The sequence below is a fragment of the Tachyglossus aculeatus genome, chromosome 10, assembly GCF_015852505.1.
Source record: "Tachyglossus aculeatus isolate mTacAcu1 chromosome 10, mTacAcu1.pri, whole genome shotgun sequence".
Lineage (NCBI taxonomy): Eukaryota > Metazoa > Chordata > Mammalia > Monotremata > Tachyglossidae > Tachyglossus > Tachyglossus aculeatus.
This window is the reverse complement of record NC_052075.1, coordinates 1,909,942-1,937,553: the sequence shown is the minus strand read 5'-3', so window position 1 is coordinate 1,937,553 and position 27,612 is coordinate 1,909,942. Positions and strand designations below refer to the sequence as shown.

The 27,612-nt window shown below is 49.7% G+C and overlaps 1 protein-coding gene across 5 annotated transcripts in view; it reads right to left on the bottom strand.

The window, feature by feature from the left end:
• Positions 1-2,097: 2,097 nt before the first annotated feature.
• NFIA (nuclear factor I A) overlaps positions 2,098-27,612 on the bottom strand; it is a 438,948-nt gene continuing 413,433 nt past the window's right edge. For all 5 annotated transcript variants that reach the window (XM_038752096.1, XM_038752097.1, XM_038752098.1 and 2 more), the window contains one exon: positions 2,098-4,988. In XM_038752096.1, the coding sequence (XP_038608024.1) occupies positions 4,971-4,988 (18 nt within the window). In that variant the 3' untranslated portion in view covers positions 2,098-4,970. The remainder of the gene's footprint in view (positions 4,989-27,612) is intronic.

Here is a 27,612-nt window from a genome sequence, read left to right as displayed (position 1 = left end):
GGGGGGGTTGCTGGCTTTCCAGGTGCCAATGAAGCTCTCCGGGTACAATATTGGGGGGTTGCAGAGGCGGGAGGGGCTGGGGAGGAGGTGGGGGGCGTTGATTTTGTTCTACTGAGGCGAAAAGGAAAGGCGGGAAGAAACCACCACCAACAGCAGAAAGAAAGATATTTCCAGAGACACGATGCAAAGTACAATGTTAACTGACATTCTTTTCTTTAAAAAAAATATCACAAGGAAAAACGGTTTGTTTGTCGGCTATGAATCCAGATTTCGTACGGTAAATATTTCATAACACTGTTACTACAAAGCTTGCAAAATATACCGGAAAAGAAAGAGGAGAAACAAAAATTAGAGTGAAAGAACAAACTTTTTGCTGAGGGATTTTTGCATTCCTTCACCCTCCGGGACCGAGTCTGCCTAACTGTAGCCTGTAACTCACTGAAAAGAAACCCGATAGATAAGTCCGTTGCTGGGGTGTGCGACACGACAATGGGGCGAGGGGGACAAATCCCGATAGGATCTGCGGGAGAGGGGGACGAGTCGGTGATTTGGGTCCGGGGGCGGAAAGCAGGGGCACATATTTATTACTCTATTTATTTATTTATTTATTTTACTTGTACATTTCTATCCTACTTGTTTTATTTTGTTGGTATGTTTGGTTCTGTTCTCTGTCTCCCCCTTTTAGACTGTGAGCCCACTGTTGGGTAGGGACTGTCTCTATGTGATGCCAATTTGTACTTCCCAAGCACTTAGTACAGTGCTCTGCACATAGTAAGCGCTCAATAAATACGATTGATTGATTGATTGATTGAGAAAGAAGGGGCTGGGGGGCTAGTGTCTGACATGAGGTCCTAAGGGAGGTCTGCGGGCAGGGAATGTGTTTGTTGCTCTACTGGACTCTCCCGAGCGCTTAGTCCAGTGCTCTGCACACGGTAAGCACTCAATAAATACGAATGAACGAATGAGATTCACAGGTGGGTCTCTGGGGCCTGGTTTCTTTTGAAACGGCATCAGTGCGATGTATTGGGTAAGGGTTAGGGGAAGAGGGGATGGCTCTCAGGCCTATGCGCTACACACCCCAAGCAGACGTCTCTCTCTCCTCGCCGGGCCGGGGGACAAGCGGAAGAGGGCCTCGGTCGGAGGGTTCAACGCTCAGAGGCCCCCCACGCTGCTCCCTGCCTGCGGGAAAGCCTTTAAAATGGTGTTCTCCCGGACGTCTGTTTAGAATTCCCTAACTTTAGCTTCATCAAACTTAATACGACAAAATGCCTTCCAAAAAATACAGCATACCTGTAACGGCCATTTACAATGGTTCTTCAGTGCCTATACTTCTCAAGCATAGGGATATGCTATACCATTGAGAGAAGAGAGGGAGAGAGGGGGAAAAAAATAACTGTATTTAAATACATACAAAAAAAGGAAACGGGAAAGTTTTCAACTTAACTCCACTCCCTCCCGACCCCTTCCCCCAATCCGCCCCCGGGTTGGGGGGTGGTGGTGGGGGAGAGGCAAACAAAGAAAAGAAAAGCAATTCTACGAACGCTGCCTTTATAACGAACAATCAGAAACTCCGCTAAGCTAATTTGACAGAAATTTGTTTTTTCCTCATTTAAACAACATTACAAAAGTCCTGCATTATAAAATAGGGTAGAATAAATCAGTGTAATCAATAAAACTATACAACGTACAAATTACATATCTTCTGAGTGGGCAGATTAACCTTTCTCTTTGCAGCCACGGCTACGGACATGCTCGCTAAAAACAACTAAAACTGCCCAGACTATTGCTTAGGGTGCAACTTTCTTGTATGTACAACCAATTTACTGGTACGACCTTGGCTTCTGACAAGGCTCTGACAACATGTTTGCGTAAGCTTTCTTTTCCCTTTGCTGCGAAGCACTGAAAGCTGCTAGTTTTCCTTTTTTTTTAGTGCACATATGTCATAGGAAAGTAATGCCCAGCTAGGTGCTCTAGGGGAGAGGAGGGGACAGAGGAGAGGAAGGCAAAGGACGCTGGCTACAGGAAGTGACACCATATACTAACAATCACACAACACAATAGAGCCAAACGACTACTCAACCACTTATCAGACACATATGAAAATCCAAAACGTTTTATTTTATTCTTTTTTTTTTTCCTTAAATAGCGATAGATCACCAGTAAACAATTGTTCAGAACTTGGAAGTTTTTTAAAAACGTGCATATAAAAATGGGCATTTAGATCCTTGTTTCTGGTAACTGAGTGTGGATCGCCTGCGGCCTAAGAAAAATGGGGTCTGGGAGCTGAAGAAAAGGAAGTTTTTTTTTTGTTTTTTTGTGGGTTTTTTTTTTTTAAGGCTTGCTTGTGAAAGGAACAGTTGTAAAAAATCAAAATCGCTTGAAGCCAAGCTCAGCTTAGAGGCGGCGGTCACACCTGCCGCCCTAAAATGAACCTTCACCCTCCTCTTTCCCACCCCCCTCTTCATCCTCCTCAACCTTCTCCTCTCCTCCTCCTTCCCTCCTCCTCCTCCTCCTCCTCCTCTGTGTGCATTCAAAAATCACAAAGTCCACAGACAAACACCAAAACATGCCACACTTCGTGCAGCACCAACTTTGGTCAAATTAAAAAAAAAAAAGAGAGAGAGAAAGAGAAAGGAAAACAAAGAATCGCTAAGCTTTCTTCTATATGATACAAGCAGGTATTGCATATTTTCATATATCAGGGGGTGGGGGGAACACAACAACAACAACAACAAAAATAATATATCAAAGGAAGACTCCAAACTAAACGTAAAATACAGCAACATCCAAAAATACTGATACCCTTTAGCATCTACGGACAGATATCTCCGAATAGCACTGCCACTGACCGACCATCCAGGACAACTAACGTTCTACTGAATTCTAGATGTTGGAAACTCACGTGGGCTGACGTCAAAGTCACATTTACAAAAAAGTGTCTCCCAACCCCTTTCAATTCAGGTACATGTGCAACAATTCCACAAATAATCGCTATTCAGGGCAAGGCACATTGATATGGAATTTTTGTTTTCGTGCAAATCAAGAAAAACAAAACAAAGAACATCGTTTTCGGGGAGAAGATGAGGAGCAGAATTTCTTCCCAAGAATTTCAGTTCCTATATTGTATAGGACAGTAGTAGGGGCCCTTCTGAAGGGCTGTGAGTGAACAAAGTTTAAAGGCAAGTGCCTTAAATAGGGGTTACAATATTGTGTCTTAATGCACTCTACTTTATCCTACGTTAACTAGATAAAAATGAGTTTACTACCACTAGAACATGCAGAGACTTTCTCCGATTGGCTGGCCTGGCCAACCAGAACGTATATATATGTATAGCATAGGGAACCTTCTTAAAGTCGCGCGGGAAGCAAAACGGTGCTTCGCTGTCTGGTAGAAAAATCACTTGCACTCTGGTTTTTTTTTTTTTGTTCTTTTTTTTGTTCTTCTTTTTCTTGTAAGATACTTGGACGGATAGGGGGACAAACTTTCTTCTTTTTTTGTTTCCAACAAGAGCCCCGGGCTCGTAGCGGCCTGAACGGTCATTGCTGGAAGCCCCCCAAGCCCCGTTTCGCTCGACTCCCCTCCGAGGGGACCGTCCGGCCTGCCCGGGATACGATGTACCTTCCTCGGGTGCCAGACCTGGGTTTTTCTCTTCTTTAGTTCTCTTTTGTTTTGTGACTCGGAGGGGTCATATCCACCCTAACGTGGCCAGAGACGCCAAATCTTGATTTTATTTATTTTTTATCAGAATCGACAGAATCCGTCTCGGTGGCTCGTGAAATGAACAGAAGAGTAGGGGCTCATATTAGTTATGTGCCTTCGAGAACAGAAAAAAGAATTCATTAGCATTGAATGTAGTTAACATATTGTGGTAAAAGCACCATTAGATCTGGGATTTTTGTTTTTTTTTTTTTCAATTTTCCTTCGGTTTTTAAAGGGATACAAGTTTAACAATAAAAAACATAAAAAGCGAAAATAGCTCCCCTTTTCCTTGCAAGGCGGTTTTTACCCCAATCGTTTAGAGTCCTGGGGTGGGAGGACTTGGAAAACAAAAATAGAATTTTCAACAATCTCTATCTTACAAAGATATTTAGCTATCCAATGAAATTGCACTTTATACTCAATTCAAAATTCGATTGTTTTGATCGATTCCTGTCAGTTTCTGTCAAAACAGACCATCTCCCCCGTATCCACGTGAATTTTTGTGTAATTGTTGAAAATCGTTGGGAAAAGAAAAAAAAAAAAAGGAGTCTGTGCGCAGCGTTTCCAACCTTTGCGTGAAAGACTGAGTGGCCGCCATCCAGAACCACAAGGTCATCCTCATGGGCCGGGTTATGAATCTCGCTGTGGACCTTTTTTTCATTAAAAGAAAAAAAACCAGAACAAAAGAACACGACTGCGATGGGTAATTTTTCCCAATACGTTACCGAAAACCATGTCCTTAGACTGTCCCGTAAGTTACATATTGCAGATTTCAGCTACTACGAAAGTTTTAGTTTCCGTGTCGCCTCATGGCTACTCGAGAAGGGTCACACCTCTAAGGGAAAATGGACGAAAGGACGGCGAAACGGTTAGGGGCCGGGGCGGGTTACGACGGCGCGTCCGCGAGTGGCAGCGGCCCCCTCCCCTCTCCCCGGCGTCGTCCGAGACGCTCCCGACGAGACGCCCCCCGCGAGGCTCAGCGGCCCACCCTTTTCCAGCACCATGTGACAGAGTTACAACAGTCCCTAAGTAAGGTGTTGAAAAGAAAAGAAGGCAAAAAAAAAAATAAAAATTATTCCCGGAAGGTTCTGGCCTTCGCCATCGGACTGTGACTCCCGGCCGTGGCCTTGTCGTCCCAGCTGCTCGGATCGCATCTGTCCGCCTCCCCTTCCGTCGATGACGAGGAGTCACTGCGGCGGCTGATTCCGGGTTGCAGAGGCGGGAAAGGGCCAGGGGGGTCTGTCTGGTGGAAGGTGGGAAGCGGTGACTTTTATCCCAGGTACCAGGACTAGAAGACAAAAGAGAACGATGGCCGTGGCGGGTTAGCGGCGCGGGGAGTGGGGATCGGGAGCGACACGTGGCCTGGGGGTCAGAGGACCTGGGTTCTAATCCCGGCTCCGCCACTTCTCTGCGGGGCAGGTCCCTTGGCTTCTCAGTGCCTCACTAACCTTGTCTGCAAAAGAGGGATTAAGACCATGAGCCTTATAATTTGGGACAGTGCCTGTGCCCAACCTGATTAGCAGCGTGGCTCAGGGGAAAGGGCCCGGGTTTGGGAGTCAGAGGTCGTGGGTTCTAATCCCGCCTCCGCCACTTGTCAGCTGTGTGACTTTGGGCAAGTCATTTCACTTCTCTGGGCCTCAGTTACCTCATCTGTAAAATGGGGATGAAGACTGTGAGCCCCACATGGGACAACCTGATCACCTTGTATCCTCCCCAGCGCTTAGAACAGTACTTTGCATTGTAAGCGCTTAACAGATACCCAAATTATTATTATTAGCTTGTACATACCCCAGGGCTTGGCACACGGTAAGTGCCTAACAAATACTATTATTATTATTTTTATTATTTCCCAGAGCCTGAAAAGGGTGGTCATTCTGCCTTAGCACAGGGAGAAAGGAGACTGGATCTCCTTGGTCCAAAATTTACCTGGTCGACCTCCTGGGATACCCTTTGGCCACAATTATCCACTCATTCATTCATTCAATCATATTTATTGAGCGCTTACTGTGTGCAGAGCACTGTACTAAGCGCTTGGGAAGTCCAAGTTGGCAACATATAGAGACAGTCCCTACCCAACAGTGGGCTCACAGTCTAGAAGGGGGAGACAGAGAACAAAACAAAGCATATTAACAAAATAAAATAAATAGAATAAATATGTACAAATAAAATAGAGTAATAAATACATACAAACCTAAATACATGTATACAGGTGCTGACCAGATTAATTGGGGGAGTTGGGAGGGAGTTTGATATCTAAATATAGCTCCAGAAGATCGAGGCTGTGCTCTGCACGCGGTAAGCGCTCAATACAAACCACTGATTAACTGATTAAGGCCAATGTGTAATTTTACACCTCAAGCATCTATCTGGATAATCTTGCCCACATCCTCCCTCTGCCCTGGAACTGACCTGATCTGGAACCTGGAACTCCCTCCCCGCCATGGACGACAGATCAGCGCTCTCCCCACCTTCAAGGTTTTATTAAAATACTTCCCAAGTGCTTAGTACAGTGTTCTGCACACAGTAAGCGCTCAATAAATACGATTGATTGATTGATTGATTAAAATCACGTCTCCTCCAAAAGGCCTTTTTCGATTCGGCCCCCTTTTCGCCTACTCCCTCTCCCTCCCGCCTCACCCAAGCCCTTGGATCTGTTCCGTAAAAGCATTTGATATTCACCCCCTCAACCCCACATATTCGTAACTTATTTTATATTAATGCCTGTCTTCCTCTCTTCTAGACCATTTAGCTCCTTGTTTGTTGCAGGGGGAACACATCTACCAACTCTGCTGCATGCTCTCCCAAGCGTTTAGAACAATGTTCTGCTCACAGAATATGCTCAAGAAATTCCACTGATTGGCTGATTGGAAAAAGAGTTGGGAAACCCAGGTTCTAATCCCGGGTCGGCCGAGAGACCTGGAGCAAGTCACTTAAATAATAATAATAATGATGGCATATATTAAGCACTTGTTCTAATCAATCAATCAATCAATCAATCGTATTTATTAAGCGCTTACTGTGTGCAGAGCATTGTACTAAGCGCTTGGGAAGTACAAGTTGGCAACATATAGAGACAGTCCCTACCCAACAGTGGGCTCACAGTCTAAAAGTTCTAAGCGCTGGGGAGGTTACAAGGTGATCAGGTTGTCCCTAGGGAGGCTCACAGTCTTCATCCCCATTTTACAGATGAGGGAGTTAAGTGACTTGCCCAAAGTCACACAGCTGACAATTGGTGGAGCGGGGATTTGAACCCCTGACCTCGGACTCCAAAACCCGGACTCTTTCCACTGAGCCACGCTGCTTCTCCACTTAGCCACTGTGAGCTCAATCTCCTTCTCTGTCAACCATGTGGTCTAGTGGAAACGGACTGGGCCTGGGAGTGAGAGGATCTGGGTTCTAATCCCAGCTCCGCCACTTGTCATTTGCGTGACCTTGGGCAAGCCACTTTACTTATCTGTGCCTCAGTTACCTCATCTGTAAAATGAGAATTAAGACGGTGAGCCCCATGTGGGACAACCTGATTACTTTGTATCTACCCCAGGGCTTCGAAAAGTGCTTGGCACATAGTAAGCAATTAACAAATACCATTATTATTATTATTATTATACTATGTGCCAGACACTGTACTAAACACTGGGTTAGATATGAACTAATCAGTTTGGACACAGTCCCTGTCCCACATGGTGCTTACAGTCATAATAGTAATAGTAACAATTATGGTATTTGTTAAGCTCTTACTATGTGCCAAGCACTGTTCTAAGCACTGGGGTATATACAAGGTAATCAGGTTATCCCACATGGGACTCACCATCTTAATCCCCATTTTACAGATGAGGGAACTGAGGCATAGAGAAGTTAAGTGGCTGCCCAAGGTCACACAACAGACAAGTGGCGGAGCCGGCATTAGAACTCACGTCCTCTGACTCCCAAGCCTGTGCTCTTTCCACTATGCCACACTGCTTCTCTTCTTCCCATCTCAATCCCCATTTTTCAGATGAGGTAATTGAGGCACAGAGAAGTAAAGCGATTTGCCCAAGGTCATCCAGCAGACAAGTGGCAGAGCTGGGATTGGAACCCAGGCCCTTCTGATTCCCAGGCCCGGGCACTAGCCGGTTGGCCAAGCTGCTTCTCTAACTTCACTTCTCTGTGCCCCAATTTCCTTAACTACAAAATGGGGATTCAGTGCCGGTTCTCCCGTCTACTTAGACCGTGAGCCTCATGTTGGCCAGGGGCTGTGTCCGACCTGATTGGCTTGGATCTACCCCTGCACTTAGAACACTGCTTGGCACAGGGTAAGCGCTTAGCAAATACCATGACAAAGAAATAAAAACCAAAAATAGAATGGATGCGTCATACTCCTCACCATCCCGGCCCTCCGAGTCGGCCTCTCTGGGCCACGTGCCTGGATGAAATCAGGGCCTGGAAGGTCCCACCAAATCCCGAAGTGGGGTTGCCTCTGCCCACGTTACAGGACGCGCTTTCTGGCCAGAACAGCGCTTTGGTCTCTCTTGCCACCAGTGGTGGGCACCGAAGCACCAGTAGCCTCTGGCTACCCTCGGCCTCCTTGAAGACGCGACAAAATCAGCGGGCTGATTTTGTCAAGGCCGCACTCCTCCCTGGCCACTCTTACAGCTCACACTGTCCTTTCCCCGAGCACCAGGACGAGTTTCCTAGTTCACTTTAAACAAGTCCACCGATATCTCTCCCGGAGCCAGTCCTCCTACAGCCTTGAGCCCGCTTCCTTCCGTTCCTCGCGGGCTTCCTGTGGCCGACGTGTCCAACCTCAGGCGTATCCGAAGAGGCTCTTGACCACCCCAGAGAGGCCCGTATCAGGCTCTCCACCTCCTCCTCCGTCGTGCGCCTCACCCGGAGAGCCAAACCTGACTCTGTTCCAATCCGAACGCCCGGCCCCGGGGCCCGGACGAAGCAAGACGAGCGTTCCCTGCCCTCTGGGAGCTGCCAGTCTAATGAACCGTCGCCACTGCCATCCCGGAGAGGTCACGTGATTCACCCGGAGATGCCCACCGCCCGGGTCGGAGGCGGGAACCAGGACTCGGGTCGTCGGACCCCCAGCCCATCAAGAGCCCACCAGGCCGAACTCCCGCGGCAACGGCTCCGGGCCTCTCCGACATCGGCGGGCTTGCCCACTCATCTCGGCCCAGGGGTCCGGGATGGAAATTCGGGTGCCCCTTTTCCCGAGACCCCCCACCCCCCAGGAGAGGGGTCTGATAGCTCCCGGGCCATCCGGCAGGGGGGGCACCATCCCGTCACACATGCCCGCCCTCGCCACCCCAAGACAAACCTGCTCTTAGCGGGCAGAGACAAAGTTTCTTCACACATCTTACTGTTCAGTATGTGCCTTGCAGACAAGGTTACCCTAGAGCGACTCAGTAATCCTTCACTGAAATAGGCTTTATTGATTGCTCTGGTCTATTGTTCCCTTTTCAAGTCCCCCAAGTTCAAGTTCATCCTGGTGTTACATCATGTCTGGTTGCTCGTAGCAACCAGACAGACCCAGACGTGACTATCATTAACAAGAAACTCTCTACTCCCCTCCCATCACCTTCCAAAGCTTCTGACGTAGCAGGACTCCGGGCAAACACATTGAAGTATTTATTCTGCCTAATTTATGACCCAGGCCCGAGAGGGAGAGGGGGAAAGAGAGAGAGCAAGAGAGAGAGAGACCCCCACTCCCCAAACCCACACTGTTGTATGGCTAATTAATCTGTCTCTCCCTGGCACTTGGGAAAGTTAGACAAAGGCCTAATTATTGTGTTGCCCTCTCCACACTTTTTAGGGGGTGTGACTATTTGCATGGGAAAAGAGAGTCAGAAAGCCCAGGTCCCATTTTCCCCGTCTTTCGGGTTTTCTTTTCCTTTTTTTCCCCCTCCTTCTCTTTTTTGCCCTATTGACATTTCGTGAAATACTTTAGCTGCTTAAGGGAATTAGAAAAAAAAAATGTGATGTGAAAGTTACTCCTTCTGAGTTGGTATTCAGTAACAAATCAACTCCTGACATGTTTAAATTTAAATGCTAACCACACACTCGGAGAGTCACTTTAAAGGTTAGTTTTTAATCAATAGAAGTTGCTGACTCTGGGATTTTCAGTGTGCAGTGCAGGCTCGGCTGCCTTTGTCTTGCGCTGAGCCTTTCAAACTTTTTTTTTCTCTCCCCGAGATGATGTGAGCCATGATTTGCAGACACAGAGTGCTACTGTGCTCTTGACTCGCAACATGTCAATAAAGGAGTTGGGGCGACTTTGCCCGGGGGGGGGGTCAACAGGACACCCACAGACCTTGGGCTTCAATAGCCAAGGTGTGGGGGAAAGGAGGGTGGAGAGAGGGGGAAGAGGAGGGAGGGCAGCAGCACAGTCTAGGGGGAAGAGCGCGGGCCTGGGAATCGGAGAACCTGGGTTCTAATCCCAGTTCTGCCAACTGCTCGCTGTGTGACCTTGGACGAGCCGCTTTCCGTGCCTCAGGTCTCCGGTTCTCCCTCCTACTTAGACTGTGAGCCCCTTGCGGGACAGGGACTGCGTCCAACCTAATTAACTTGTATCTGCCCCAGCGCTTAGAACAGTGCTGGACGCACAATAAGCACTTAGCACTGTAAAAAAAAGGAGATGCGAAGTGGATGGGGAAGAAAGGGAAAGAGGGGGGCAGTCAGCGAGAGGTGGAATCTGCATTCCCACCTCTACTTCCTGGGCAGGGATGGGTAGAGATTACTCAGCCCCCAGTGACCTCGATCCCCAACGGTGCCTTGATTCCAGCCTCAGATTTTAATCAGGAGATTTGGTGGGGTGCGGGGAGAAGGGTAAGGAAAACAGCTGAGTTGGCAGAAAAATAGGTTAAGTCTCTTTCTTCATTAGATTCAGCTGCTCTCCAGATAAATCGTTTGAAAACTCCCCGTGGGAGAGGCCGGGATACTCAATGATGTCGATGTTCTGGGGTGCTTTTCTTGCCTTCCCCACAGGCTCCTGGGAAGGAAGCGAGTCAGGGCCTGGGCCTCCCCCTTTTAGACTGTGAGCCCACTGTTGGGTAGGGACTGTCTCTGTATGTTGCCAACTTGTACTTCCCAAGCGCTTAGTACAGTGCTCTGCACACAGTAAGCGCTCAATAAATACGATTGATTGATTGATTGATTGGATGATACCTGCCTAGCCCTGCGTCCCCTTTTGAGGGCCGTCCGCCTTCAGTTCCGGGGGAACGGGACGGGCTACCTGTCCGCGTCCCCCAGAACTGGGCCCAAAAGCCGCCGCACCCCAAAAAGCATCTCTGTGGTGGCGTTTTCCTGTGGCCACCCTCTCTGGACCACCCGGGCAGCCGGACCTGCTCCCGACTCTATGGCCAAGGGGACCGCCAACGGGAGTGGGTTTCACACTGTCAGCCGGGCTTCCGCTATATGCCTGCATTATTGTGACATTAGCAACTGGAGAACCTTGATGGACCGGGGCTCCCGATGCCCTGCTGTATAATAATAATAATAATAATAATGATAATGTTGGTATTTGTTAAGTGTTTACTATGTGCCACTGTTCTAAGCGCTGAGAAGGTAATCGGGTTGTCCCACGTGGGGCTCACAATCTTAATCCCCATTTTACAGATGAGATAACTCAGGCACAAAGTTAAGTGACTTGCCCAAGGTCACACAGCAGAAAAACGGTGGAGCCGGGATTAGAACCCATGACCTCTGACTCCAAAGCCCATGCTCTTTGCATTCATTCATTCATTCATTCAATCGTATGTGAATGCTTACTGTGTGCAGAGCACTGTACTAAGCACTTGAGCCACGCTGCTTCTCTGAGCCACGCTGCTTCTTTATCCCATTTCGCTTGTATCAAATGCTGTGCCTGGAACTTAGTAAGTGCTCAACAAACACCATAATTATTATTGTTATTATTATTATTACAAGCCAATCGCATTGGACAGAGTCCCTGTCCCACAAGGGGCTCAGTCTCAATCCCCTTTCTACACGTGAGGAAACTGAAGCACAGAGAAGTGAAGTGACATGTCCAAGGTCACACAGCAGGCAAATAGAGGATCTAGGATTAGAACCTATGACCTTCTGACACCCAGGACTGTGCTCTACTGTGCCAAGCTGCTTCCCAGCATTCATTCATTCATTCATTCAATCGTATGTATTGAGCACTTACTGTGTGCAGAGCACTGTCCTAAGCGCTCGGGAAGTACAAGTTGGCAACATATAGAGACGGTCCCTACCCAACAGCAGGCTCATAGTCTAGTTTTGTTTTGTTCTCTGTCTCCCCCTTCTAGACTGTGAGCCCACTGTTGGGTAGGGACCGTCTCTATATGTTGCCAACTTGGACTTCCCGAACGCTTAGTACAGTGCTCTGCACACAGTAAGTGCTCAATAAATACGATTGAATGAATGAATGAATGAATAGAAGCACCCACTCCAGCGCTTAGAACAGTACCTGGCACATAGTAAGTGCTTAACAAATACCATTATTTGGCTTAGTACAGTGCTCTGCACACAGTAAATGCTCAATAAATACGATTGATTGATTGATTATTATTATTAATAATATTATTATTATAGCTAGGGGGGTCAGGAACGCCCCGGTGATGCCCTCCCCTTCGTCCCTGGCTCGGACTCGCCCCCCAGCCCCCCTCGTCCGGGACTTCAACCCTGAAAGAAGGATTCCGCAGTCCGAGAGAGAGAGCTTCCCCGCTTGGCTTTCCCTCCGGTCGGAATGAAGAAGTAATCTCATCAGGCGGGGAAGTGCTGACTCAGGATTGAATAAAGTGCCTGCAGCAGATGTGGCGTCTCCTCGGAGCTATGCAGTTCATGTAATGCGAAACAGCTCCACCCCGAATGTGCGTGGAAAACTCCATTTGGTGCTCAACCGATCCCCCGCCCTCACTTACAAGCAAGAAGCAAAAAGCAAGAGTACCCGCGGAGCCCAGGTCCCAGAGTCCTCTGGGTCCGGTTGGCTTTTGACGCAACGATGGTGTTTCTTTTCTTGGGGGTGGGCGGGTGGTCCTCCCCGGGGTCCTTTCTCTTCCCCTTCTTCCCACCTGAAGGCTGCCCAGTCCAGGCCGCTGCATTTGAAAATTCCCTCCCAGGAAGGGCAAGGGGAGGTTGAGGAAGGAGATGACCTCACGCCACGGATGGGAAAACCAGGAGGCCGGACTGGGCCCGCAAGGCCCGGGCGTCGTGTCTGGCCTGCGGGAGCGAGGGAGCTCAGCTCGGGGAGTTGGGGGGTGAGGAAGAGAAGGGGAGCAGGAGGAGGCCGCGGGGTATGGGGCACATTTCTCAGAAGAAGAGAATCGGGGGCCTTTTTTGGGATGCCCAAGCCACCTTCCTCTAAGAGAACCTGAGAAGCAGCATGGCTCAGTGGAAAGAGCCCGGGCTTGGGAGTCAGTCACGGGTTCTAATCCCGGCTCCACCACTTAGCTGTGTGACTTTGGGCAAGTCACTTCACTTCTCTGTCCCCCAGTTACCTCATCTGTAAAATGGGGATTGAGACTGTGAACCCCACGTGGGACAACCTGATCCCCTTGCATCCTCCCCAGCGCTTAGAACAGGGTTTTGCACATAGTAAGGGCTTAACAAATGCCATTATTATTATTTAAGGTGGCAAGGTCTGGTTTTCCACTGAAAAAATTGAACCAGGGCAGCCCTCGATGGCAGAGTGGAAGGCTGCGGAAGGAGGCTGTTAGTGTGGAATCCAGAACTGGGTGTGACGGCCGGCTCGGCCGGCCAGGGGTTATTTCAGGACGCCCGCACAGGACGGCGGGGGATCCCCCTCCCCGTCTGCCCGTGGGTGTTGAGACGGCCTTCAACATTGCCCAGGGCCTGGGGGGAGGGTCGCTGGATGCCCATGAGCTGGGAACTCCCTCCTCACGGGGTCTGGTCAGAAATAGCCGGGCCTCGGACCCGGAGGGGTGGCCGGAGAACAGTCTTCTCCTCGAGCCAAGAGGGTGGAGAACACCACCAGATCAGTCCAAGCCAGGATGGGCTTGGGCCTATGCTGAGGACCTGCTAGGGGCAAAGACCGGGTGGAGGGATTAACTTTCCACTCCCTCATCACCAAGGGTGCGGTCTGGCTGCTGACCCGGCGTCACAGGGTGACCCCGGGGGGACACGGCCCTCATGGGGTCGACTTGGGTGGCTCCTGGAAGGAGAAGGCTCAGCCGATCCGGAAACAACAGGCGTGTGTCCCGTGACACGTTACTCAGCGGAGCACGATTATAGCTAAAGAAATCTGAGTGACTTAGAGCGGGTAGAGAGATGGAAGATTCCTGCCCTGCCGTCCTGGCTCCGGGGACACGGTGAACATCCGTGGAAAATGGGTACCGCTTCCAGGGGTTAGAACCCACTGGAGGAGGGAGGCAGGGAGCCACGAACAGAGGCCCTGGAAGGAAAGGGGTCCGACTGGATGGCTGCCCCAGTCAGTGGCTTGGGAACCAGACAGGATGGAATTAATTTTATCATTATTATTATGGTATTTGTTAAGGGCTACCTGCGTGCCAGGCACTGTTCTAAGCGCTGGGGTGGATACGAGCAAATTGGGGTGGACACAGTCCCTGTCCCACCTTGGGCTCACAGTCTCAATCCCCTTTTCATAGATGAGGTAACCAAGGCCCAGAGAAGTGGAGTGACTTGCCCAAGGTCACACAGCAGACAAGTGGCAGAGCCGGGATTCGAACCCAGGACCTTCTGATTCCCAGGCCCGGGCTGTAGCCACTAGGCCATGCTGGAAGACGCCAAAGAGCAGAATGCCCGGCTGTTTCCCGTGTGATTCGGCAGCCTGGGCATCGGCGGTCGGGGAGCAGTTCCCCGGATCGGGATGTTCTTTCTGGTAAATCCACCCCACTCTACCAGGTGGAATGGGGGTGGAAGAGAAGCTCTTCAGCGCTTACTATAATAATAATAATAATAATAATAATAATAATAATAATAATAATAATAATAATGGTATTTGTTAAGCGCTTACTATGTGCAAAGCACTGTTCTAAGCGCTGGGGAGATTACAAGGTGATCAGGTCGTCCCACGGGGGGCTCACAGTCTTAATCACCATTTTACAGATGAGGTCACTGAGGCACAGAGAAGTTAAGCGCTGGGGAGGTTGCAAGGTGATCAGGTTGTACCACAGGGGGCTCACAGTCTTAATCCCCATTTTACAGCTGAGATAACTGAGGCACAGAGAAGTTAAGCACTGGGGAGGTTACAAGGTGATCAGGTTGTCCTACGGGGGGCTCACAGTCTTAATCCCCATTTTACAGATGAGGTCACTGAGGCACAGAGAAGTTAAGCGCTGGGGAGGTTACAAGGTGGTCAGGTTGTCCCACAGATGGCTCACAGTCTTAATCCCCATTTTACAGGTGAGGGAACTGTAGGTGCTAGGCACTGTGCTAAACACTGCGGTAGATACCAAATCTTCGGGCGGGACACAGTCCCCGTGCCACATACAGCTCACGGACAAAGTTGCGGGGAGAATAGGGATTTAACCCCCATTTTACAGATGAGGAAACAGAGAAGGGAAGCAAAGTCAGGCCTGTACACTACTTCCTCGTGACAGTATCTCCTAATTGCCCTGTAGAGTGGCTTCCTTGGTGGGAGGACTATGAGCCCTCATGCCTCTCTAGCGGGCAACTGATCACTGCCCACAGATATCAGCACCCGGTCATTCCAGGGGCTGGACCCCAATGGTTACATGAGCCAGGGAATCACCCAAGCCCCACATAAGCACGTGTGTACACACATGTGCGTGCTCGCTCACTCTTGCTGCTCTGGCCCCCAAATCACCTTCATGTGCGTCCCACAACCACACATGTCCACCCCAACCTCACTTTGGATGAAACATTTCAATGTTCTCAACACACCTTCCGTTACTGAACAATCCTAATCATAAATGAAAATCCCTGTGGTATCTGCTCGGGGTTTGTAACGTGCCAAACACTGAGCTAAGTTTTGCGTCAATCAGTCAATTGTATTTACTGAGCACTTACTGTGCGCAGAGCACTGTACTAAGCGCTTGGGAAAGGACGATAGAAAAATAAACAGGCACATTCCCTGCCCAAAACCACGCAGTCCCTATCCCACACGGACCCGGCTCTTTGACACACAACACAACTTCCAAACGCACGCAAGGACACGGCACTTGTTGAAACCATTGTGGTGGTTCCGAGTCGCGAGCCTGGACCGGACACAGGAAGCCGGAGGCCAGCAGTCTGCCGAGCTCTCCATGCCAGGAGGGGCCATCCTGCTGACACACTCATGCGTGCTCTTTTTCGGCTTCTCGGCCACCGAGGAGATGGCACTGGATCTCCAAGGTGCCACCACCATCGCCATCCTCAAGGAGAGAGGCGAAAAATCAGAGGGCGGCAGTCATCGGGACGCCCCACTGCCCAGGCGCTTAGTACAGTGCTCTACACTGTGAACCCCCCGTGGGACAACCTGATCTCCTTGTAACCTCCCCAGCGCTTAGAACAGTTCTTTGCATCATCATCATCATCAATCGTATTTATTGAGCGCTTACTGTGTGCAGAGCACTGTCCTAAGCGCTTGGGAAGTACAATTTGGCAACATCTAGAGACAGTCCCTACCCAACAGTGGGCTCACAGTCTAAAAGGGGGAGACAGAGAACAAAACCAAACATACTAACAAAATAACTAACAACAACAAACTAACAAAATGCACATAGTAAGTGCTTAATAAATGCCATTATTTTTATTATTACACGCAGTAAGCGCTCAATAAATACGATCGACTGACTCCGTCACTGGACAAGGGCCTCCTGGGCTGGCTACTGAAGAATACTCTCTCGGGATTTTAGCGTCGCTTCAGTCCAGAGCAGGGCATGGTGGCCAGGATCTTTATTGCCAATTTGTACTTTCCAAAGCGCTTAGTTCAGTGCTCTGCACACAGTAAGCATCGACCCCCGGCCCACGTCCTCCCCCTGGCCTGGAATGCCCTCCCTCCGCACATCCGCCAAGCTAGCTCTCTTCCTCCCTTCAAGGCCCTACTGAGAGCTCACCTCCTCCAGGAGGCCTTCCCAGACTGAGCCCCCTCCTTCCTCTCCCCCTCCTCCCCCCTCCACATCCCCCCCGCCTTACCTCCTTCCCTTCCCCACAGCACCCATATATATGTTTGCATATATATTTATTACTCTATTTATTTATTTTACTTGTACATATTCTATTTATGTTATTTTGTTAATATGTTTTGTTTTGTTCTCTGTCTCCCCCTTCTAGACTGTGAGCCCACTGTTGGGTAGGGACTGTCTCTATGTGTTGCCAGCTTGTACTTCCCAAGCGCTTAGTACAGTGCTCTGCACACAGTAAGCGCTCAATAAATACGATTGAATGAATGAATGAATCTAGCTTTAATTCTATTTGTTCTGACGACTTTGACACCTGTCTCCATGTTTTGTTTTGTTGTCCATCTCCCCCTTCTAGACTGTGAGCCCGTTGTTGGGTAAGGTCCGTCTCTAGGTGTTGTCGACTTGTACTTCCCAAGGGCTTAGTACAGTGCTCTGCACACAGTAAGTGCTCAATAAATACGATTGAATGAATGAATAAATGTCCCTGAAAGAATGAATGAATGAATGAGGGGCAGTGGGTAAAGGATGAGGGGTGATTATCTAAATTTCCCCTTCTCCTACTCCCTTCTGTGTCGCCCTGACTTGCTTCCTTTGCTCTTCCCCCCGTCCCAGCCCCACACCACTTCTGTCCACATCTGTCATTTATTCATTTACATTACTGTCTGTCTCCCCCACTCTAGACTGTAAGCTCGCTGTGGGGAGGGAATGTGTCTGTTTTTTGTTGTTCTGCACGCTCCCAAGCGCTTAGTACAGTGCTCTGCACACAGTAAGTGCTCAATAAATACTTCATTCGTTCACTAAGTACCAGAAAGATTCAACTCTCCCCTTTGATGACATTGCCACTTTCAACTTTGTCTTCCTATCCCTTTCCTTGGAGATATCTTTTCATCATCCTTCCCCTCCCCACAGCACCTGTATATATGTTTGTACATATTTATTACTCCATTTATTTATTTATTTTATTTGTACATATTTATTCTATTCATTTTATTTGTACATATTTATTCTATTTATTTTGCTAATATGTTTTGTTTTGTCGTCCGTCTCCCCCTTCTAGACTGTGAGCCCGCTGTTGGGTAGGGACCGTCTCTATATGCTGCCAACTTGTACTTCCCAAGCGCTTAGTACAGTGCTACGCACACAGTAAGCGCTCAATAAATACGATTGAATGAATGAAATACGACTGCATGAATCAAATGAACCGAGAAACATGGTTTGTGTTAGGGGATGGGGCCTGGATAGTTCAGAGACTTCTGGAAAAAAGCTCCCACTGTACACAAAGTAGAGGGGAGAGAGAAAGAGTGTGTTTTTGTCCAGATCTTCGAGGGAGGGGAGAGGAGGCGAGCTTAGGATGTCTTGGCTTAAAGAGTGTTTTATGCTTTTGATCACCAGCTCGTTTTCAATTGGTTTTCTTTCATTCTTTGGAGACATCAAAGGGTTGGGCCGCCCCCACTTCTTCCGCCCACCCATCCTCCCTCCTCTTCCCAGCACCTGAGCCATGAGCAGAGCAGAGACCATCTAAAAGAGCAGGGCCCTGAGGGGGGAGATCCCAGACCCCCAACCCAAGCAGGCGGTTCAAAGAGAATTTCTCAACAGTGATTACATAGGGGAACCTCCCTCTCCCTCTCGTTCATTCAATCGTATTTATTGAGCGCTTATTGCGTTCTCTGCACTGGACTAGGTGCTTGGGAAGTACAAGTCGGCAACGTATAGAGACGGTCCTTACCCAACAATGGGCTCACAGCCTAGAAAGGGGAGAAAGACAACAAAACAAAACATGTGGACGGGTGTCAAGTCGTCAGAACAAATAGAATTAAAGCTAGACGCACATCATTAACAAAATAAATAGAATAGTAAATATGTACAGGTAAAACAGAGTAATAAATCTGTACAAACATATATAAAGGTGCCGTGGGGAGGGGAAGGAGGTAGGGTGGGGGGATTGGGAAGTCTCTCTCCCCTCCATGAGAGACAACATAGTTTCTATTCTCTTACTTAACTTCGACCCAAGCCCCCGTCCCTCCGGCCCAGCTCTGGATTCCAATCCAGGGAATTGGGGCTGGGTCTGTGTCTCTCCCGCCTGGGTTTCTCTGGGCTGGGGGAGGTGGGAAAAGCGGGCGCTGGTAAAGTTGGGAATGGGAAAGGCTTTGGTTTGAATTCAGAATCTCAGTGAGTAGTCCGCGCTCGGGCCCAAACAAGCTGGTGTTTTCCCAAGCGTGAGGTCGCGGCAACCGTCCGTTCATTCGTTCGATCGTATTTAAAGAGCACTGACTGTGTGCAGAGCCCTGGACTAAGCGCTTGGGAGAGGGCAAGGGAGCCGGAGTCGTCCCGGGAGACCCCCTTGGGGCCTGCCCACGTTGCCCAGGGAGTGGAGGGCAGGGGAGGGTTGTTCTCAGGGCGAAATTCCCCATCATCAGCCACCAGAGAGGGGCTGGGAGAGGCGGAGGGGGTGGAGCAGGAGAGCATCGGGTGTGGTGTGGCAGGGTGAGGTGACTTTGGTCCCAAGATCCCCCGGGGACTGGGGAATGCCCTAAAAATGGGTTGGACGCCCCCCACTCTGTGGTCACTCTGTTTCCTCCAAGAAGCCGGCCTGGGAGGGTCCAGGGAAGGTCCCCACGGGGCTGGAACCATCAAGGAGCCAACACCCAGGTGGCCACTCTGACTGACAGTTGCGTGGCCACCTCCTCCTGGATGCCCCCCCAGGAGTGCTCTCGGGGCCCCATCCCGGCCGACTCCTGCCTCCGCGCTCGCAAGACTCCCCACGTCGCCTCACCCTCTCTCAAGTTACCTCTCCACTTTCCCCACAGATACTTGCTGGCTCAGTGGAAAGAGCCCGGGTTTGGGAGTCAGAGGTCATGGGATCTAATCCCGCCTCCACCACTTGTCAGCTGTGTGACTTTGGGCAAGTCGCTTCACTTCTCTGGGCCTCAGTTCCCTCATCTGTAAAATGGGGATTAAGACTGTGAGCCCCACATGGGACAACCTTGATTACCTTGTATCCCCCCCAGCGCTTAGAGCAGTGCTTGGCACATAGTAAGCGCTTAACAAATACCAACATTATTTTTCCAGTGCTTAGAACAGTGCTTTGCACATAGTAAGCGCTTAACCGATACTATCGTTATTATTATTATTATTATCGTTCCCACTGGATCTCCACAAATACCATCTGCCACGGAAATGACCAGGACAAGGCCACCTTGTCTCGCTCTTGCCGCCTCACTGTCCTCCCTGCCTCCAGCCTCTCCCTTCTCCAGCCTAAACTTCCCTCTGCTGCCTGGATCGTTTTCCTGAAACGCTGTTCTGGGCACCTCCTCAAAACCTCCCGCCTCACAGCGGAAACTCCTCACTATTAGCTCTGACACACTCCACCAGCTCTATCCACCTTCCATATCATCATCATCATCATCAATCGTATTTATTGAGTGCTTACTATGTGCAGAGCACTGTATTAAGCGCTTGGGAAGTACAAATTGGCAACATATAGAGACAGTCCCTACCCAACATTGGGCTCACAGTCTCACATTGGGCTCCATATCCACTCTCCTCTCCCACTGCATACCAGCTCACACACTTAGGCACTTCTTGTTCACATCTCTCTCACTCCATAGCCTAGAAATCTTTTCCCCCTCAGATCCGGCAGAAAGCTCGCGTGCCTCCTATCTTCAAAGCCCTCCTGAAACCCCATCTCCTCCTTCTCTGATGAGTTTCTCATCTCGCCTCCCACAACTGCCACATCAGCACTTCTAGACCAGCTAAAAATTTAAGCATTCCCAACCCGCGATTGCATTTTGGAACCTATCGAATGCATCCTACCGCTTCCTCCTATCGACCAAGCAATCCATCAAACACTGTACTAAGCTCTCGAGAGAATAAAACATAGCAGAGTTGGTGGACGCGTTCCCTGCGCACGACGAGCTTCGACCTGTAATTTTTTTTAGCGTCCGACTCCCCCACTTGACCGTGGTCTTCCCTACCAATTTCTTCCACTCTCCCAAGCGCTCAGACAGTCCCCAAGCACATTGCAGGCTCTCAATTCATATGACTGATCGACTGATTGATTGGAGGATGCTTTTCACAGCCACGATAATAATTAGAATGGATTAGAATGATAATCATAATAACGGTATTTGTTAACTGCTCAGTATGTGCCAGGCAATGTACTAAGCATTGGGGTGGAAACAAGCAAATTGGGTGGGGCACAGTCCCTGTCATCATCATCATCATCAATCGTATTTATTGAGCGCTTACTGTGTGCAGAGCACTGTACTAAGCGCTTGGGAAGTACAAATTGGCAACATATAGAGACAGTCCCTGTCCCCCGTGGGGCTCACAGTCTCAATCCCCATTTTGCAGATGAGGTAACTGAGGCCCAGAGAAGGGAAGTGACTTCGCCCAAGGCCACGCATCAGACAAGTGGCAGAGCCAGAATTAGAACCCATGACCTTCTGACTCTCAGACTGTGCTCCATCCGCTACACCATACTACTTCCTTATTAAATTCCGTCATTTGAGCACTTACTTTGTACTAAGCACCGGGGTAGATGCAAGATCATTAGGATGGACACAGTAAGGGCGTTCAATAAATACAATTCCCCCTACCGTGATCTTGTGAGGGGCTGAGAAGGTGTCTACCAACTCTGTTACACTGTACTCTCCCAAGTGCTTAATACAGTGATGATGATGATGGCATTTGTTAAGCGCTTACTATGTGCCAAGCACTGTTCTAAGCGCTGAGGGGGGGATACAAGGTGATCAGGTTGTCCCTCGTGGGGCTCACAGTCTTCATCCCCATTTTCCAGATGAGGTCACTGAGGCACAGAGAAGTGAAGTGACTTGCCCAAAGTCACACAGGTGACAAGTGGCAGTGCTCTGAACACAGTAAGCTCTCAATAAATATGATTAATTGATTGAACGTTGTGTTTCAGACACCCCAGCCTGCAGGCGTGGCAGCATTTCGAAGTGCAGTGCAGCCTTCCGGGCGGTAGGTGGCGCCACTCTGGGCACAATTCATTCATTCATTCATTCATTCGTTCAATTATATGTATTGAGCGCTTACTGTGTGCAAATAACAATAATAATGATGATGGCATTTATTAAGCGCTTACTATGTGCAAGGCACTGTTCTAAGCGCTGGGGAGTTTACAAGGCGATCAGGTTGTCCCCCGGGGGGCTCAAAGTCTTAATCCCCATTTTCCAGATGAGGTCACTGAGGCCCAGAGAAGCGAAGTGACTTGCCCAAAGTCACCCAGCTGACAATTGGCGGAGCCGGGATTTGAACCCATGACCTCTGAATCCAAAGCCCATGGTCTTTCCACTGAGCCACGCTGCTTCGCATGGTACCAACCTCTTGGGAGAGTACAATATAACAACAAAAAGACACAACCCCACCCATAACGAGCTCACAGTCTATTTAGCCTAATAATAATAATTAACACTAATAATGATTAGGGAAGCAGCGTGGCTCAGTGGAAAGAGCCCAGGTTTGGGAGTCAGAGGTCATGGGTTCTAATCCCGGCCCTGCCACTTCTCAGCTGTGTGACTTTGGGCAAGTCACTTCACTTCTCTGGGTCTTAGTTCCCTCATCTGAAAAATGGGGATTAAGGCTGTGAGGCCCACTTGGGACAACCTTGATTACCTTGTATCCCCCCAGTGCCTCGAACAGTGCTTGGCACATAGTAAGCACTTAACAAATACCAACATTATTATTATTATAATTGTGCCAGGTACTGTACTAAACACTGGGACAGACACAAGGTAATTTGTTTGGGCACAGTCCCTGTGCCACATAGGGATGACAGTCTTAATCCCCATTTTCCAGGTGAGGTAACTGAGGCCCAGAGAAATGCAAAATAATAATAATAATTATGGTACTTGTTAAGTGCTTACTATGTGTCAAGCACTGTTCTAAGTGCTGGGATAGATACAAGTTCATCAGGTTGGACAAAGTCCCTGTCCCACATGGGGCTCACACTCTTAATCCCCCTTTTTTACAGATGAGGCAACTGAGGCCCAGAGAAGTGAAGCGATCTGCTCAAAGTCACACAGCAGACATAGAGAAGCAGCGTGGCTCAGTGGAAAGTGCATGGGCTTTGGAGTCAGAGTTCATGGGTTCGAATCCCGGCTCTGCCACATGTCTGCTATGTGACCTTGGGCAAGTCACTTAACTTCTCGGGGCCTCAGTTCCCTCATCTGTAAAATGGGGATGAAGACCATGGGCCCGACGTGGGACAACCTGATCACCTTGTATCCCCCCAGCGATTAGAACAGTGCTTTGTACATAGTAAGCGCTTAACAAATGCCATCATCTATTTGTTCTGTCGACTTGACACCTGTCCACGTGTTTTGTATTGTTGTCTGTCTCTCCTGTCTATACTGTGAGCCCGTTGATGGATAGGGACCATTTCTATCTGTTGCTGACTTGTACTTCCCAAGCGCTTAGTACAGTGCTCTGCACACAGTAAGCGCTCAATAAATACGATTGAATGAATGAATGAATGAATGAATGAATGAACTCCCCACCAAGAGCTGGGATCATCTTCTAGACTGTGAGCCTGTTGTTGGGTAGGGATCGTCTCTATATGTTGCTGACTTGTACTTCCCAAGTGCTTAGTACAGTGTTCTGCACACAGTAAGCGCTCAATAAATACGAAGTCCACATCTGCACCGAGGCCAGGCCGCTGACATCCTTCCGTGGACCGCTGAGGCCAACCCTTGGGTAGTCGGGGAGGATGCCAGCTCCCGAAGCTTTGACTGCATAGACCAACTGCGATTGGGATTCCCTAAATCCCAGGCCTGGAGCATGCTGTCTTCGTCCTCTTGAGGAAAACCAAGTCCAGGAGGGCAGTCTATCCCGACGAATCTCTCTTTGGCCAAGACGGGAACGAGGTGTCGTAGGTGGGGGCAGAAGAGGGGCCGGGAATGTTGGCGGTTTTTGACAATTCTCATTCCGGGCACCCCTGCTTCCTTCGACTTGTAGAGGGAATTTACGACACGGAGCCGTCTGCTCCCTCCACAGTGAGACTCTTTCCGAGGCCGATCGAAGATGCCCTCTCAAACATGCCAGTCCCCTGAAAAGAAAGAGCCCTTCCCTGCACCCTGTCAAGGCCGAGGCCTCTGTTCCACCTGCCTCAGTTTCCCATCCCCTGCTGAGATCTCACCCGAGTCCCAGAATGTAGTCTCTTCCTTTCACATCTGGGGTCTTAATGTTGAGGGAGATGGATCTCTGCCATCAACTTCCTAGGGATTCTGGGATAAATACCGCACTCCAAGCCTGGTCCGGTTCAGAAAAATCTCCCACCGAGGCCCGTGAAAACTAGCTTCTCGGCCTGTCTTCGCACCCGGGCCTCAGGCTCCCCGGATCGGCCGCCCTGGAACCCAACTCTGGCTTGTTCAGGAACCATAAAGCAGACTTAATTGTACTTTAATGAAGACAACCGCCGCCTGCAAGACTGCTCCGTGTTTATTGGCTCTTAAATTAAAGGAACTTTTTCCTCTCTTAAAACCGCCATATGGACGTGAGAGGTGACGGGCGGATACGCGGGTGGGTGTCGTGGGGTGGCGAGGCGCTGAGTTTCTGATTTCCATCGCCGTTTTTCTGGCGCAGGGACGGCCTTGCTGAGTCCCCGGATGCTCGGTGGGGATGAGAGGGGCTCGGCTTTCTTCGCATGCAGCCCCGGACCCCGATACCTTCTTCAGATCGAGATGAGGAGAGGGGGCTGGGAGGGGTGAGAGCAGGAGAGAGGAAGTGATGCCTTCCGTTGCCCGTCGATTTAACGGGGGTCTCGTTTCCCTGGGGTGGGCTGGGGCTTCTTCTGCCGGTGGTGAAATGGAACCGTCGGCACAGCTACGGGGCTGGGATCCAGGAGGCCTGGGTCCCGTCCCCAGCTCGGTGACCTTGGGCAAGCCTCTTAATCTCATCAGGCCTCAGTTTCCTCCTCTGTCAGGTGGGGAAGAGTGGCCTGCACTCCCCACTGCTCGGATTGTGAGCCCCAATCTGATCGCTCTGTATACAGCCAGTGCTCGGTACGTAGTGAGCGGTGCAGTTTCAGAAACTCTCATCAGGCCGGACAAAAGTGGGAATAGCCGGCTGTAGTTCCGACATACGTAGCCTCAAAGTGATCGTGATTGAGGTGGCCGTCCCGAGGGACAGAAAGTGTACGACGGGAAATGATGATGGGATATGAGGACAGCAATCAATCACCTCCCGCAACATGGTGAACCCCCTCTACCTCCCGCCGCCCAGCACGTCCCCCTCCGGGTCAGGTTCGCTCGCCGCAAGCCCGCCGAGGCCCGTTGACCCTACCGCTTGACTTCGAAAATACCAACCCAGTGACCGACATCAGCGGAATGAACGCGAGCTCTGAAAGGGGGTCGAAATCACACCCGCAAATCGAGTTTGCGGGCCATAAGTTGTGGCGGAAACCCACATGCGCATCCCCTGCCCTGCCCAGTGGGATACGATGGGCGATGATAATGTCACTTCTTGTCTCCCGACCACCCGGGACCCGAGTGCCCAGAGGGTCCTCCCCATACGGGGAAGATTTGGGTTCGACGAATGGGGTAGAGGCGGGGGACGCCGGCCAGCACCGGGCAACGAGTTTTTCAGGAGGTGACCCGCAAGGGGCAGGATAAAAAAGGGCAGGGAGTCCTAACGGCGACTGTGAAATCCCACAACGGGGGAGGAGTGAGAGGGTATTGTGTCCCGGCCCTCTGGCCCTCGGCTCTCAAAAGAGGGTCCGAGTTCCTGCCAATGGCCGGGCTGAGTTTCCGGATGTTCCCATCTGTCCCGCGGGCCGGGGGGCCGGGCCTACCTAATTGGATGTTTGACCTTCCCCGAGTAGCGCGACCCCGCGCCCTCACTCTCCAATCACTCACGACGGGCTAAGCTCGGGTCGGCAGCCAACTTTACACCATAAATTTGAGCGTTGACCTTTCCTCTCCCTGTCACATGCGATCCGACTCCTCGGAGGCGGAGACTGGGAAGCCAGACTTAACCCACGTCTGGAGGACACGTGCCCATTCCGGGCAGCCGCCCGCCCAATCGGCAACCACCACCTCGCTGGGCGTCCGCCCCTGGGGGGTCTCATTCATTCATTCATTCATTCATTCATTCATTCATTCAATCGTATTTATTGAGCGCTTACTGTGTGCAGAGCACTGTACTAAGCGCTTGGAAAGTCCAAGTTGGCAACATAGAGAGACTGTCCCTACCCAACAGTGGGCTCACAATCTAGAAGAGGGAGACAGAGAACAAAACATATTAACAGAATAAAATAAATAAATATGTACAAGTAAAATAGAGTAATAAATATGTACAAACATATATACATATATACAGGTGCTGTGGGGAAGGGAAGGAGGTAAGGAGTGGGGAGATTCATGCTCCCAGCTTTGCCCCCTTTGGGCCTCCGTTTCCTCTTCTGTGAAATGGGATAAGATCCCCACTCTCCCTGACACTTGTGAGTCCTGGGAGAGACAGGGCTGGAGTCCAACTTGTACATATTTACTATCATGTACATACTTACTATTCTATTTATTTTATTTTGTTAATATGTTTTGTTTTGTTGTCTGTCTCCCCCTTCTAGCCTGTGAGCACGCCGTTGGGTAGGAACCATCTCTATACATTGCTAACTTGTACTTCCCAAGCGCTTAGTACAGTTCTCTGCACACAATAAGCGCTCAATAAATACGATTGAATGAATGAATGAATGAATTTGAACATCTTTACCTCAGCACTTTCCACGGTACTTAGCACAGCGGGGTGCTTGATAAATCCCATTATTATTGTTGTTATTATTATGTCACCCTGCATCTGTCTTCCCACTCTTTGGATACTTCCAGTAGTTGGCCATTCCTCAGTGACTCAAGCAGAAATTCCTGATTGGTAGTTTCATGGCAGTCCATTAACCCTCTCTCTCTCATCTACTCTCTTCTCCCACCGCACCCCGGCTCAAACTCTTCATTCCTTTCAGCCCCCCCTACTCACTAGGCCTCCCTCTCATTTCCCCCACCACCGACCTCCGGCTCGGAACTCCCTCCTCCCTCCGATTCGACAGCCCACTGCTCTCCCCATTTTCCCTGTCCTTCTGACATCACATCTCCTCTCGGAGGCCTTCTGTGGAAAAGCAGCGTGGCTCAGTGGAAAGAGCCCGGGCTTTGGAGTCAGAGGTCATGGGTTCAAATCGCGGCTCCGCCAACTGTCAGCTGCGTGACTTTGGGCAGGTCGCTTCACTTCTCTGGGCCTCAGTTACCTTGGCTGTAAAATGGGGATTAAAACTGTGAGCCCCACATGGGGCAACCTGATCACCCCTTCTCCCCCTCCCCCTCCTTCCCCTCCCCATAGCACCTGTATATATGTTTGTACGTATTTATTACTCTATTTTATTTTTCAGCGCTTAGAACAGTGCTTTGCACATAGTAAGCACTTAACAAATACCATCATTATTGTACATATTTATTCTATTTATTTCATTTTGTTAAACATTTTGTTAAAATGTTTTGTTTTGTTGTCTGTCTCCCCCTTCTAGACTGTGAGCCCGCTGTTGGGTAGCGACCGTCTCTATATGTTGCCAACTTGGACTTCCCAAGCGCTTAGTACAGTGCTCTGCACACAGTAAGCGCTCAATAAATACGATTGAATAAATGAATGAATCACCTTGTAACCTCCCCAGCGCTTAGAACAGTGCTTTGCACATAGTAAGCGCTTAACAAATACCATCATTATTATTATTATTATTCTGTGATTTATGCTTCATCTCCCCTGCTTATATCCTCCCTTATTGCTTGTTTTCTCCCACCTAAGCCCTTCCTTCGGTTTTCACAACCTCCTTTAGCTCTTTAGCATATT